General features: G+C 36.8%; 1 protein-coding gene across 1 annotated transcript in view; it reads left to right on the top strand.

Moving 5' to 3' along the window:
* Positions 1-16,316, top strand: part of Sema3a (semaphorin 3A) — a 502,602-nt gene that overhangs the window by 409,483 nt on the left and 76,803 nt on the right. Inside the window, exon 9 of the mRNA XM_021162357.2 lies at positions 6,430-6,549. Coding sequence (XP_021018016.1) covers positions 6,430-6,549 — 120 coding nt within the window. The remainder of the gene's footprint in view (positions 1-6,429; positions 6,550-16,316) is intronic.

Below are 16,316 nucleotides of genomic sequence, written 5' to 3'. Positions count from 1 at the left end.
ATGTATATGAATAAACTATAACTGTCTTCAGATATACCAGAATATTTTTTTAAGAATGTTTTTATTTTAATTTCATGAAAAACTAGAGTAAAAATTTTTGAGATATGGCTAAGAAAGAACAGCACTCAGTGTAGCATGAAAGCTGCATTTCAAGACACTGCTGTTTTAACATTTGGATGACATGATGAAGCCAAGGGGAGGGGCGGTTGCCAGAGACTCCCTTGAAGTATTTTCTTTGACTCACTGGAGTATCTTGTCATATGTGTGAGCCTAAGGGAAGTATTTTGTCATATGTTCTCTGGCTTTAGCATCTTCTTTGCTTAAACACTGGCATGGTGGTGTAGGTGACTCCCTTTGTCCTTTATGCTCATCATCTCTTGTCTGGGTTTTTCTTCTTCTTTTATTAATTATTCCATTCATTTACATTTCAAATGATATCCCACTTTCTGGTTACCCCTCCGTAAAACTCCATGCCACATTTGCCCTCTCCCTCCTCCCCTTTGCCTCTATGAGGGTGCTCCCCAACCCGTCCACCCTCTCCCGCCCCACTGCTCCAGCATCCCCCTATGCTGACGGAGGAACTGGATTTTTCTCCTTTATCTCTGCTGCAGAGGACTGGAGAATACTTAACAGTACAAAGGTTAAAGTGAGGGGCAAAGAAGTCAGAGTGCTAGTGTGTGATGAGAGGGGAAGAGTTTCTAGACAGACTTTTAAATATCTGAAAACAGGGCTTAACTAAATAGAAGCTAAAAGTAAGGAATCACGCAATGCCTTTGTCCTCACCTGGCCTTCCTCCACTACTCCCTTCTTCCCCTTTAGGACTTTACAATTTTCCTATCTTTTTACTTTTGGTTGTATCAACAATCCTCCACACGCTATATTTTTGCATTTCTTACATGTATATAGAATGTAAAAATTAAAATTTCAAACATCAAAGTTTAGTTGAATTTTTAAAATAAATTAGTGTTTAGCTTGTTTCTTGTAAGTCATAAGGCTTTTCAATTCTTTTTGAAATTGCTTTTTATACTCATGAAAATAAAACTCTAGTCATATAAGCAACTACATTAGCCACAGAAATACATGTCCACTACTGTCCCGTGTTTACTTTACCACTAATCTTTGTTCTCTTTAGAATAAAATATTACAATATAAATTATCTCTTTTGTAGCTTTTCAACTAGACAATTCTAACCCTTTTGATCCTTTTATGGGGCATTTAGAAAACCTTTTAAACCTGAAGAAAAGCTGCATGCTTAGCAAACTTATAATTTCCCTGTTCATGGGTAACCTAATGTTTACACGTTGATGCCTTCCTCTTGCAAACGTACTGACATTTGAAAGTTGCCTTAAACAGTGAAGAGGAATCTTACCTTGTTCTAACTTGCAAACCCTAATTTATTTAAATTGCACACTAAAAAATGAGAAATATTATTTTAAAAGCAGTCTGCAAAAATGTGTCTAAAGCTGTGTTAGCTTGTGGTATGCTCCTCAGAAGGGATTTGCTTATTTATTTTATTATTCTACTGAGAAAGGATGATGACAGTTGTATTACGTAGCTCCTATGGTATGCAACCACACAAAGTCCACGAAAAAAACAGAAAGTCCAAAGTTTGATTTTATATTGGGGTTTCTTTGAAAAAGATGTATAGGTTGCTGAAAAGAAAAAGAGAGAGAGAAGTTTAGCAAGACGTTGTGTGTCTGAGAAAAAACAATAGACCTTTCAGAAGTACAGGCTTTCCATGAGAGTCTAGACGTAAGATACCCACCACAGCAAAATGTGGCCAGAAACTTTCAGAGAAATGAAATGCTTATTAGTGAACCAAAATAAATTAAATTCTGAATCAGTTTAAAAACAACAGGCAGAAGTAATAACAGCCCCTTCCATATTTGGTAAAATCCCTTAACATGCCCACAATGATATATTGAAAATGTTTGAATATTTATTGATGGCTTTGGTGTGTTGGGGATGCCAGTGCAGCAGCAGCACAGACTGCATGTGGAAGTCAGAGGGCCAGTGGAGGGAGTTGCTTCTCTCCTTCTACCATGTGAGTTGTGGGAACTGAACTCCAGTGGACAGACTGGTGGCTAGTGGCTTTATCCACTGGCCGTCATTGCCTCCCCTCAAACACTGTTTTCATTCAAGAGCTATAACATTTTTACCGAGGCTGTTCGCTTTAGATGCGTATTACAAATTCTCCTTCTCAGAGTACGTAAAATCCCCTTTATTGACGTTTTAGGTATTTTCTGTTATACTGCTTTAATATGAATTTTAGTTTTAATATGATTTATTAACTTTACAGGTCTTTTAAGTACAAATATTTCTTCATTAACCAAACTTTGGATCTAGAATACTAAGCACTCTGAAATGTAGAGAAGGTACTTTACAGATCAGCAGGTAGGCATGTGGAAGTTCCAGCCTCTCACATGATGAGTGTTCCTCCTCGGCTCAGCACATAGAAGAGAAAGTATAAGGGCACTTCTTTCTCCAAATCTGGGTTCCACTCAAAGCATCTTTGAATTTATCTTAGCAGACAATATTACCCTTAGCAGCTGGTATTTATACTTGGAATGCCAGACTGAAGCTGTTCAACCAATAGTAAATGTTAAAGCCAAGGACACTTAAAAATGTAGTCTATACAAACTACCAAAGTTAGTAACCTCTCTGCAAATTGCCATAGGTTTTGAAATGTTGACTACAGACAAGATTTTTTTTCCCCTTGATAAAGGCATAGCTACCAAAAGTGCCCAAATCCAATTACATGCTCTAAAAATTTTAAGTCACCTTAATAAAGTTACTTTTTCAATTTTTTAAATAATGGTTTTACAGCAGAACTTATTTTTAAAATATCTCTTAGTTCCTCCACCTGCAAGTATTTTTTGACTTTGTTTAAAATATCCTTATTAAAGATAGCATTTGTTCCCCTGCTCAGTATAAATACCAGGTGTGAACAGAGCACAGGAATAAAACCTAGTACTTTCCACACTAATTAAATAGTAACTCACATTTTCATGATATGAAGGAATAGCTAACTTGAGAGCAGTTTGTTTTCTCAGTGAAGTCTCTCCCAGGCAATGCAGAACTAGTAATTTAGAAGTATTCCATCAGCAAGGGGTGTTACTTTAAGCTGGAACTCTGCCTTACCTTAGGAAAGAACATAATTTGGCATTAAAACATGCTCTCAGTGGGTATTAGAACAAAAAGAGGTACTTCCTACCATGGTTAGATATAATTGAGAACAGTATTTGAACCTCTTTGAGCTTCTGTTCTCTGCTATATAAAATAGTATGCTTGGCTAATTCCACCAACTTCTTGGGATAGTTAAATACTGCAGTGTAATTGAGTGCTGTTCTTTGACTGTTTGTGCATTTCTGAAAGTATGTGAAGGAGGATCAGACAAAACAGGTAATAATAGCTGTCCATGAGGAAGCTAGGAAACATGGTTGGTGCCTTATAAGTTTTATGTTTTAAAAATGTGCCATGTGGACACATCATTACAGGAAAGGATAAACTTTAAAAGAACAACCTATAGAGCACAGCTGGAATACATGTGTTGCTCTCTAGGCAGTGGTCAGTAAGGAGGGAAGATGTCGAGCTTTTCTTGTATCTACACTCTGGGTCTCACTCTGTAGTGTGGGTTGGGAATGGAAAAGGAGAGAGATAAACTTTTCTTCTTCTTCTTCTGTTTCTTATTACCCACTCCTCTGCGAGAAGAATTTGCTTAAGGTGTTAACAACATAATAGCCTGGTCTTTTCATTTCTTTGATACTTGTACACATTCATGCCACCCTTCTCACCTGAGCCAGAAATGCTGCATTCATCAGGAAATCCTTTTTTCCTTCTTCAGTTTCTCCTCACCACACCCTTCTCAGGAATTGTAATCCAAGACATTAGCTGATCTAAGCCACATTGTTACTTCAGGTTGAACTGGAAACAGCGATTCTAGACTGCATGTGAAGTTTTGGTTTTAATGCACACTTCTCAGGGAAGTCAGCTGTGGTGGTTGTGGAGGCCATAGAGCTGTTTTCATTCATCCCAGTAAATTACGCTTCCTTTAGACACAGTTTTAAAAGGTCACCACTAAGACAGAGCGAACATGTACTCAAATCGTCCTCATGGTCTTTGGCGCCTTCTAGATAGTTGAGTTATATCTGTCGGCACTGTATATCATCATCTGATGGGCTGTTTTTGAGCCATCAACCTTTCCATGTGTATTTCCATGCTTTAAGTTCTTGCAGGTTAGACAGGGTCCAAACTCTGAGTATATTATTCTACCATCAACTTAACAAAACTGGACACATTCCATCTTTTCTTTCACTGGTGGCTTACTGTACAGAGAGAGCTCAAGGGTATGTATCAACAGTAATGTTACTCAAAACAGGAAAAAAAAAGTGTGTGTGTGTATTATGTCTGTGTATATATCTTTGTATTTTCAGTAGTGTGTATCAAAAATACATATTAACACTATGGTCAAGAATCAACATATAATTTGATTATTTTATAAATGACCCAGAAATGATAAAACTTCAGTTTGTGTCACTGTTACACTTACCTGTTCCCAAACATAAGCTATTAGGTAAACTCAAAACTACATAGATCATTTTAGAAAGCCACAGACTAGGGCACAATTGCTGCACATGCTGAACATGTTCAAATGTATGAACTGGCACAGATAAGGGTTGATCTTCTATGTCTGCTTAGCAACAACTAAAAAAGTAAGAGTAGGGCATTTTGCCACCTAGACTATCAGCCAAAATAACAAAGATGTTACATTTTCTTTGTAACTATCACCTATAATAAGAAGGTCTATGTTTTAGCATGGTAGCCTTACAACTAAGCAAGGGCCTGGGTTTAAACCTTCACCCTGGCTCCCTAACTGTTAAGCTGACCACCTTGGACTTCCTGAACTGTAAAACAGGGCAACAACATTTTTTTCTCTCTGGGATGTTGACAGAACTGAATGAGATCATTTGAAGACATCCAGGCAGAGGCTGGCTGCCTGGAAAGCACAGAATGGTACTCAGCTAAGGAACTTCTCTTTCTTGTCCTGCTCCCATCTGTGCCTTTTGCTTTTAGCTCCTGTTAATGACTCTTTCAGTATTAAACTGTGACTGAGGGTCCATGCAGTTTCTGTAGCAAAACACCGAAAGGAATAGAATCTTGAACTCACTGAGTTCCATCTGGGGTTTCCAGAATGGCTTATTCTTCAACAGCTTTGTTAAATCTGAAGACCTATTGAGGATTTAGGTATGGTCTTTATAATGTCTTATATCAGTGTGAAACTTGTTCTATACTGGAAGCATTCAAAGATACAAAGTAAGCTTGGGAGATAGCTGGATAGTATGGCAAGTGGGAAACCAGGTTTTTTGCTGTTGTTGTTGTTGTTTGTGGGTTCTTTTTTGGTTGTTTTGTTGTTGTTGTTGTTGTTGTTGTTTTGTTTTTGTTTTTTTGTTTTTTGAGACAGGGTTTCTCTGTGTAGCCATTGCTATCCTGGAACTCACTCTGTAGACCAGGCTGGCCTTGAACTCAGAAATCTGCCTGCCTCTGCCTCCCAAGTGCTGGGATTAAAAGCATGCACCCTGCCCAGGAAACCAGTTTTTGAGTTCCCCAGAACCCACAGAAAAATATTCCCTGGGCTATAAAAGCCACCTGTAACCCCAGCACACAATGAGAAGAGTTAGAAAGAACTCAGGGAAGTCACCTAGCTAACTCTTTGGAATTGGTAAATTCTAGGTTCAGGAGACCCTTCCTCAGTAAGGGCAAAGTGAAAAGGAATGGAGAACATCATGTGAGGTCAACTTTGGGCCTCCACACACTTATAGAAATGTGTGCCTATCCACCGGGAAACACCCCACCCACCCTCACACACACACATACAAACTCACAGTGCACCAGTGTAAAAATTAATTTTAAAAAAAATCAAGGAAATTTTTCAAAAAAATATTCCTTTTTACAATAAAATATTATGCACTGGTTCCAATGAAAAAATAGTATGCCAAATATGAAATTACCATTAAAATAAGTTATACACATGACATTTTTAGATATTTCACCCTGCAAAATAAGGTATTCAAGCCCTAAGTGGCTCACCAATGCAAAATCAAACTATTAGATGAATATAATTTTTAACTCTTGTATTTTGTAAGTTAATCAATGAGGAAAATACCAAAATTCATGTTTGGCTATGTTCACTGAATCAGACTTTATTCCTATTTCCTAACTTGCTACTGAATGGGTATCACAGAAATGATCTTTTTATAGACTCCTGTTTTCAGGACCCAAGGATGAAATACAAGTAGTCTTGCATAATAATGGAAATAACATTTGTCTTATCATGAAAATTTTAACAAAATTTTAACTATTACTGCTTTGCTTTTCCTGCCTCCCTTCAATTAATAAATATGTTCTTGGTTTCCCTCGGTCACAACACAGACGGTGAGTTATACTCAGGAACTGCTGCGGATTTCATGGGACGGGACTTCGCTATCTTCAGAACACTGGGGCACCATCACCCCATCAGAACCGAGCAGCATGACTCCCGGTGGCTCAATGGTAGGTTGGATGTGTGCAGTCACAGGCACAGGACATGTCACCTATTGTCACTGAAAAGACTTGCTTTTATGGGACACAAATCTCTAGATCTAGTTGGCTGTTAAGATAATGGTGGTGATGTCATGACCATGGGTGTGAGAAAATGAGGAAAAGAGAAAAGAAGATTAAAAACTGAGGAAGTATTTGTGTTGGGCCAAATATGAAGTTTCTCACCAGTCAACTATAGAAAGAAAGGAACTGGCTAGAAGCTACGGAAGGGAGGCAACGGAAAAAAGATACTGTCTCACAGGGACACTACAACATATCTCAGGGATAGTCTTTGTTTTCCTCCATGTGTTTTGTCATTGCTTTGAAAGCCTCATTCCAAGGTTTGTCTTAGGTTTTATTTATTTTTTAAGTTGTTCACTGCTAAGTACATTTCAGTGCTTTCAAAATATCAAAGGATTCTTACATCTCTCAAAAGAAAAAAAAACTAGCAAGCAAACAAACAATCTTATTTTATAGGCAAGTGAAAGAAGACCTACATCTGCCCAATACAGTGTAGATCTGCAATGAGATCTCAGGTTCCCCGGGGTCAAGCACTACTACTTTAACTGCTGGTGGAAAGATAGTTTTTGAAAACTGCTTCTCACTTTTGCTTAGTATTTAAGTTTTTTTTAGCATTGTATAAAATGTGCAAAATCTATAAGCTTAAATAAGCAAAAATATTGACTTAGACTTAAATCATATGTATGTGTGTATATATATATTTGATTATTATGTTTGGATTATTGACTTAATCATGAAATAATCAAATACTTCTATTGTTTTCTATATGATACGAAGACAGTGGCTTCTATGAATCAATCTAAATTTTGTGTTCCTGTTTTCTTAATCACATGAAATAATGATGCTAATTTCTAATGTCTCACATTTGGAGTTTGACTTGATTGCACAGGCTTCCTTGATGAGTATAAGTTTATGGTTCATGCTCATCTATGTTTTCAGAAGGATGCCAGGCTCTTGTACTCTGAGCATCCACAGCACTTCTTCTGAGGAACACAATCCCCCACCCCCAGCATTACTTCAATCATCCATTTGCGCATTTCAAAAGAAAAATCCCATCAAGATCTCAGGCAACCTTAAGGGGAGGGAAGAGCCATTATTATTTTTAATCAGTCCCTTCAAAGTGATCATTCAGAGCACAAAATAGACCTCCAGTCACCCTATTCCTCATCGTTTTCTTCCTGCACCAATGCTTTTCGTTGTCATATTATTGCTCCTGTGTTAATAACAAAGACACAGACCCTGTCTAGGTCATGTGATCTTCCTGCCTTTTTCTTAATCTCGTCGCTGCTTTCCCTAATTTACCTATATTGTATTTATTTTGGTATTCTTATATTTTATAGTGTTTTTTATATTTATTGCATGTGTTCATATGCATGTATGTGTGAGTGTGCACGTGCCATAGCATGTGAGCTCTTTGGAGTCAGGAAACTGGAGGGGTTGGTTTTCTTCTTCCACCACATTGGAGTTGAGGATCAAACTCAGGCCATCACACCTAGCAGGAACCACAGAAATTACTTTTACCTCCCGAGTCATCTATCTAGCCCTCTTATATTTCTTTTGCTAAACTGAAATTTTGATCCATTATGCCAAGTAAAAAAAATGCTTCTTTTATGTATGTTCAAGTTTACTGTCTTCCTGGGACTTTTATCCTCAAGATTTTCCCCTACTGTCAACTGACTTCATCTCAACTTTTTTCCAATAATCTAACTCATGACCTTGTTTTTCAAAGTCCACCTCTGACTTTCTGTGGCTTTTCATCATCTCAGTTTAGAATCTGCTATGAAGTATTTTCCACTATACATGAAATTGACAAAGCTGTCAAACCAAATTACTTCTTGCTCTCCAAGACTTCTTCAAATTCCGTATCCTTTATTTTTCAAAAGTTGCTATCTGTTGTTTTAATTATACTTAATCATGATATTCATGACTGAGTATAAACCTCACAGTAATAAAAGGGCATTTGACAGAGAGTTAAATTTCCACCTATTAGCAGGACAGGAAATATTGAGATGCTTGCATGCTCTGAGAAATTGGAAATCCCAGTGAGAGACAGAGGATATGATGACTTGAGGAAAGGGCATGTTTACAGAGAGAGAGAGAGAGAGAGAGAGAGAGAGAGAGAGAGAGAGAGACAGACAGACAGACAGAGACAGAGACAGAGACAGAGACAGAGACAGAGACAGAGAGAGGGAGAGAGAGAGAATTGTTGACTATCTACCACCTTAAAGCTAGAATGATGTGAAAGAGCAAAATGAATAGGAAAACCCCCTGTGTGACATCACTATCTGGTCTGCTCTCAAATGGAAATATTTGTGTGGGAGAGAAAATGTTTGTTTTGCTTTTTATTCAGGAACAAAGGGTCTTTGATCTACTAAGAGATCTACTGCTCTTAGAGGGTTTCGCTGTCCATGAGAAACAAAATCTGATTAGAACATGGAATAAAAGAGAGCATAGTATCCATTTCATTTTTATGGCCTTAAGGAAAAAGTCATCAAGCTAAAGTTGCTTTCATGCTGCACACACACACACACACACACACACACGTTGACAGCTGACTCTGAAGAATTTACACTGTGGGAAAGCACAGTCATTGTCCACAGCTCTGTACTTCATCTCTGAAAATGTGTGGTTCATTTGAGAATTCAGTTATCAGTCTCTCAGCACTAAATGTGAGAACTGGTTTTTTTTTTTTCCAAATTAACAGAAAGGTTCCATCTGACAGGGTGTAGAAACCAGATTGTTGTGAGTGTGGGGATGCAGGCTTGTTCATGACAGGACCAGAGGACCAGGAAACACAAGCTTGGAGAAATCAGATAGCATTTCAGAAAAAAAAAAAGGAAACATAATGTTTACACATTTGTGTGTGCATAAAATGAATAACTTTTGAGGCATCTCCATAGACTACAGAATACCGCTGTTGCCAGATATTATATATTTCCTTGTGAGACAATGTTCAGTGGTCTTCAGGGCATTGAAGTAATTTGAGTGAATATCTCACTTTGCGTTTTACAAACTGCTTTATGTCTTTGGATGAACTAATGAATCAATATTAGGTGACCTTTTTTGCTCATGCTAAAGAAAAGCAAAAATACAATTATCTAGAAACAAATCTTGAAATATCTTGAGTTTTTAAGTATAGCCTCACTACTTTAATGCTTCTTAAAAAAAAAACACAGTTTTATAATAATACCAATTATATGTTTAGTCTAGTTTGAATCCGAAGGAATTGGAAGGAATCATACATTGACATTTAAAAAATTAAAATATATGAAACCTATATATTCCTTTTACAAATTCGTATGTTATAGACCTCGTGTTTTAGACCAAAGACCAAACCCGAATTTCAGTTTCCTGGTGATTAAAATAACTTCTGATTTCAAATATGTACAACCTTGGTTTGATATGTGCTAAAAGTCATGTTTTCCTTCTGCACGTCATAAATTCTCCCAATATGTTTTAGTTTTAACCATCAATTCTAATTTCAGCTTCTAATAATTTAGAAAATAACTTGGCTTTTTCTGTATATATTTGTGGTTAGAAAACAAATTTCCGCTGCCTAGTGGGCTATCTAGTTACTATATTCTTTAGCCATCCATTAGCATAGATGGATGCCTAGCCCACATTTTTTTTTAATTTGATGAAGACTGTTTTCCACATCGTTCATGTCCTTGACTAATAACAACTGCTGCATAATTTCAACGAAAATCCATCAGCTTTAAAATGATGTTTCTCCTTGACTTTGACCTTTACGTGTGATGGAAAGGTAATACTGACCACGTCCTATAGTCACTACATAATGAAAAAGGAGGCATAGCAATGTATAAAGAGCACATAGATTCTGAGTCATAGCAAGGTTTCCATGCTAGCTGGCATTGTCCTGTAGCACACTCCTTTGACCAGGGAACGCTGGGAAGATGTGTAGAGCTCTCTGTCGGTCGTTTTACTGGAGAGAGGGTGAAAGGGCAACCTGATCTGGCTTCGGTACAATGAAACCACACAGATCCTTGAGAGAGCCCAGCCCGGGGAACACAAGCAGACCTAATTACATGCCCAGAGTGTGAGGCTTTCCCATTCATTTCAGGAAGACCTGTTTTCTTTTAGTGGAATTTCCTAAAAGGATCGTGCCTGTGGATAAACCGGCCTGCTTGTTTTCTTTTCGTTTCTCTCTCTCTCTTTTTTTTTCCCTCCTGTAATTGAAATGGTATGTGAGTCATCACTGCACTTCCTCTCCCAGTCTCACGGTTGTACCAGGACGCTCTGCCCACATTGGAAACAGCAGAACGTCCTCTGTGGTCATAGACGAGGATATTGCACATTCTCCAAAGATTCAAATTTCTCCACAGGATGCATTTTTAGAAAAATAAAACCAAGAAACATGACTTCAAATAAACTACAAGAGCACAGATTAATATTGGAACCAGAGACCCAGTCCTGAATCGCCTGTAAAACACTTTTAATAAACAATTTTAATTCTAACACGGTTTAAGATATAAACCATGTCAGAGGTCCAATAACATTTTTTAATAAGTAAAATGAATTACCTATTTTATATGAGCTCAGAATTCTTCACTATTTCATTTTTCCATTGTTTCAGGGGCGTTAGTAAATGAGTATATTTTTCTGGCCATTGGAGGAAAGCTCCTGCATCAGCCTTACTTGTGGTTATATAAAAAGATGCTATATCCAGAGTCTAAGATTTCCTTTACTGAAAAGAAAAGAAAAACCAAAATAGCAACAAACAAACAAGCAAAACACAAACAAAGAAGCCAGAGAAACATTTGGAGGATGCTTTCGCAGGGTGTGTTGTTTCCTTCCTTTTCTAGGGCTGGGCCAGGAGCATTTCCTCTTCCATGCTTCCATGCACGTTGTTATAGTCTTGTTCAGTTCATGTTTAGGCACTCATATTGTGGAGACTTGACAGGTAAAATTTCCCTGACATGTTTACAAAATGCACTCTTCTCCTAGGGAAATCCTAGCCCTCTGACTGTTACAGCCTTTTCATCCCCTCTTCCCTGTTCTCCCTGAGTCTTACTGTGATGTAATAGTGATGTAATACATAGGTCAGTTGGGGCTAAGCTAAGCCAGAAATCATCTAATCCTATACATAGAAATAACACTATCATTATACTGAGTCAGCATATTGGATTTTATATTTAGAAATATACACAAACATTCTATACATACATATACATATACATATACATATACATATACATATACATATACATATACATATACATATACATATACATATACATATACATATACATATACACATACATATACATCAAACCAATTATGAGAGAGAGTCCAGAGACCAAGCATTTGGGAGAAATCAGGGGATCTGGGTGGGTACATGGGAAAGGTTGGTGAGAAAGATAAACATAAAAGTCCTGTAATTATAATTTAATTTCAAAGTTATTTTAAAAATATTCAAATCCAACAGCAAAGTCTTGTTAAACATCTGAAGCCTATATGAATAGAGTAGCAAAGATTTAGTAGCAAAATTCTTACTTTTTGAGTTATATCTTCAGGGTTTCCTTCACATTTTTTCATTGGAAGTACTGGTGCGACAGTGTACAGTATTGTGAATATAAATGATGGGTTTTCATATATTTATTTTTAAACGAGTAAATAGTCATAGTTGTGCTAAATATGCCCTTATTGTCACACACTGTATTTTCTCATGAAATGATTACCAAAAAAGTGTATCTTACAAAGAGTACATATCTCACAATAGTATAATCTATAATATACATCAAGAAATTGTTCTAGCCTTTAAAGAAGATAAATTCAATAGAATCGCTAAACATGCCTTCCTTTTAAAGTAAAAAAAAAGTTACCAAATAGTCACATGACCAAACTCCCATTGGCTATATTACATTAGTATAAAAGGTATCTTACTTTAAAGCAGTTTTATGTGAACAAATCAATAATGGTGAATAATTATTTACAGTAAAACTTAGCATATTATCATACACATGCTACAAAATTGATTTGTTTTAAACCCTTCATAAAAACATATCTAAGTTAAACTTTTAAGATATGCTATTTTAAGACTTTGTGAGATAGTCTAAGCAATGGTGTTCTCAAATTTGACGCATTGTTCAATTTTGAGTCACCTATTGACAGGCTAATATAGAATGATAAGAATAGAAGCTAAGGTTATGTTTATTTAGTTTATTTAGTTTGGGTATTTTAGTGTTATGTTTCTGTAGATTTTAAAGTAAAATTGTATTTAAAAAGATGAAAGAAGAGCTTAGAAAAATTGTTTAAAGCCTACTTCCTTTTTTCTCTCATTTTCCCCTCATTTCTCTCCCTCTGGGTTTACAATCAGTTTGATGAATGCTGCTCCTGTCTGTCCCAATATCCTCTTCCAGTGTCACGGCACTCTGAGCCTTGTTGTCCTCAATAGGGATTTACTGCAGACTGTGTAATCTGGGTCCTCTGTGCAGGGCATCAAGCAAGAGATTTACCCAGAGACGTAGATACCATGACAATGCCTGTAACCATGGTGTGACTGGCCGCCCTGACATCCAACTCAAAAGCTTTCCCTCTGTGAAGACAGAAGCCCGTTTGCAAATTAATTAGTTTCTGGCGGCAGCTTGATTGTTGACCCAGAGTTTGTAGAGTGGAAAAACAATCAGATTAGTGTGCTCAGGGTAAAAGACCAGTGCATACTTGTGTGTGGCTTGCTCAGCTATTGAAGCTGTGAATGGAGTGAAACAAATTCCATTCTGAGAAGGCTAGGCAGAGGTTAAGTATGATGAGCCTGGAGATCCTCAACAGCAGGGGCTGGGGAATTAACGGATTTTAGCCAGATAAAGTGGATGAAGGGAATCGATGCCATTGAATTTTAATGGCATAGGCAGTTTCACAAGAAACAGCCACTTGTTACATCCGAATCATGAATGTGAGGAATAATTTTACAATATTATTGAGTATTGTATATAGGCTTGATACAAATTATTTCACAAAAGAGTACAGGAGTATTAAAAGTGGAAGAAAATTTATCAAAAGCAAGCTGCTCTGATGTTATCTAAATAAAAAATGGAATAGCCTATTTTTCAAGGTGGATAAAATAAACACTTGCCCTACTTGAACTATTACATGAAGGATAATCTTTAAGTGTCTTATAAAAATTAATTGAAGGTATGAGTCAAAAATATTCATTAAGGAGATATATATTCTGCTATTTATTTTTATAAATTTTAGCCTAGATAATTATGCCTAAAATATTATAGGCATAAAATATTATTCTATTTTTATAAAAGTATTCTAAATGAAATGTTTGATAATAAAATTTTATTTCAACCAAAATGTATTACATTTCATATTTTAATTTGCTTAACATTAAGCCATCTATAATTTCCTCTTTGTAATATGAATTGTAGGTATCTCCCTAAAGACTATGCTATCTGATAGCTATTCAATTCATTTGCATTCAAAAAAATAATTTACATCTAAATTTAAGAACACCCTAAATCTAGGTTTTCCTGTCAGTCCAGTCAGTGAAAATTCTAGAGCCTCTCCCATATTAAACCTTATTATAATCAACTCAAATCAAGTTGATAGCACTTAATTTGCTATTTCCTTCTTTTAAATTTTTACCTTTACCACTTCCAGGTGGATTTTAAATGTCCCCACATTGAGCCCCAGGAACAATTAAAAGCACATTTATATTTATCACAGGCTCTATCATCTGGATTCCTTAAATAAGAAAGTCTTTAATGAGTTTGCCTCATAAACTATAAACTGGATCAATATATATCACAGTGCCCCTTAATTCCCTATTTGAATATGGATGAGTGTCTCCTATGTGCATATGTTTTGTTTTTAAGGTTTGGCAGTATTTCAGACTGTTTTCTGTGGCTGGGTGAAATAGCCTCTGTGAGTGCCTAGAGCAGAATTTAGTAACACGGAAATGTTGCAGGTAACGTACTGATGCTGACAGACCTTACAGCCTCACAGGGTCCCAAAGGCAGGCTCGGTACCATTACTTTACCTAATCTCTCAAACTCTTGCTTTACTTGATAACTACTTTTGTTACATGAAGCACTTAGAATGTTGAAGAGCAGTAAAATGGTATTGTATTTAACAAAATTATTAGATAATTTTTAAATGAATACTAACAAAGGGTAAACTTGAGGATATGTGTGTTTAATGTTAATTTAGTTTCGGTGTGTACAATGCTACTACTTAACTACACCATTAAGATCCTAGTCTTATGATCTTAACATATGACAATATGTTAATGATAGCTACCATTGTCTACTATGACAAGACAGTGGCTGCTTATGTAAGTAACTCTAGGAAAACCAAGTTTTCTGATTCCACATAATTTAACTTTTAAATTTATTCACAAAGAAACATCCATAAGCCGTGGAGTGGTGTTAAGATACTGTGAGTTCCTTAAGATGCTATTTCCTTTGTGCCTTGGCTGAGGTAGGCAGGCAGCTGTCGTGAATTATGCTCAAATTCTCCTTCCTCTTTAAAACAAGCAAAACCAAAACCAAAACAAAGTAAACAAACAAACAAACAAAAAACCAAAACTCTAAAAAAAACCTCCAAAACTCCAAAAAAGATGTACCTTTGTCATATTTATATTGTAAAGCTTGTGGAGGGCTTAACTTATAGAATTCATTTGGCAAAGTGAACAAAGTTGCCCAAATAAAAGCATCAAATTCAGTTGATGCTAGTTGCTGCTGAGAGGACACTTTTGGAACTTTCAGATTCTGCACTAAAAACAAAACAAAACAAAACAAAACAAAATAAACTAAGTATATCAAGCCACTCTGAAAGGAAGCTTCCCCCATGAGCTAACAAGTATTTAGAGGAAAACAATGGGAATGACTTAAACCAATACCTCTTCTTTTCTATTTTTTTTCTTTTATTGGATATTTTCTTTATTTGCTTTTAAAATGTTACTCCTTTTCTCGTTTCCCCTCCACAAACCCCCTATCTCATCTCCTCCTTCCCTTGCTTCTATGATGGTGTTCCTCTACCCACCCAGCCACTCCTGCCTTCCCGCCCTCACATTCCACTATACTGAGACATTAAACCTTCACAGGACCAAGGGACTTTCCTCCCAATGATGCCCAACAAGGAAATCCTCTGCTACAAATGTGGCTGGAGCCATGGGTCGATCCATGTGTACACTTTGGTTGAGAGCTCCGGGGAGTGTGGGAGGAGGCAGGGGTTGGTTGGTTGATATTGTTGCTCTTTCTATGGGATTGAAACCCTTTCAGCTCCTTCAGTCCTTTCTCTAACTTCTCCATTGGGGATCCCGTGCTCAGTCCAGTCGTGGGCTGTGAGCATCCACCTCTGTATTTGTCAGGCTCTGGAAAAGCCTCTCAGGAAACAGCCATATCAGGCTCCTGTCAGCAAGCACTTCTTGGCATCCAAAAAACTGTCTGGGTTTGGTGACTGTATATGGGATGGATCCCCAGGTGGGGCAGTCTCTGGATGGCCTTTCCTTCAGTCTCTGCTCCACACTTTGTCTGTATTTCCTCCAGTGTGTATTTTGTTTTCCCTTCTAAGGACTGAGGCTTCAGTCTCATGCCTATTCTTGAAGCTGAGTTTGTAAGATTTTTTTTAAATGATGCCTGCATTCTGAAGAAAACACAGCTACCACACCTTCTAAAGAAAAGATCTTGAAACTGTTTTTTCTGATAATATTGCTAATAAATGTTTGTATATATTAGGTGCTTTAACAAGAA

Source organism: Mus caroli, unplaced genomic scaffold (assembly GCF_978045245.1).
Source record: "Mus caroli unplaced genomic scaffold, Mus_caroli_1 scaffold_4, whole genome shotgun sequence".
Taxonomy (NCBI): Eukaryota; Metazoa; Chordata; class Mammalia; order Rodentia; family Muridae; genus Mus; species Mus caroli.
This window is presented reverse-complemented; position numbering and strand designations above follow the sequence as displayed.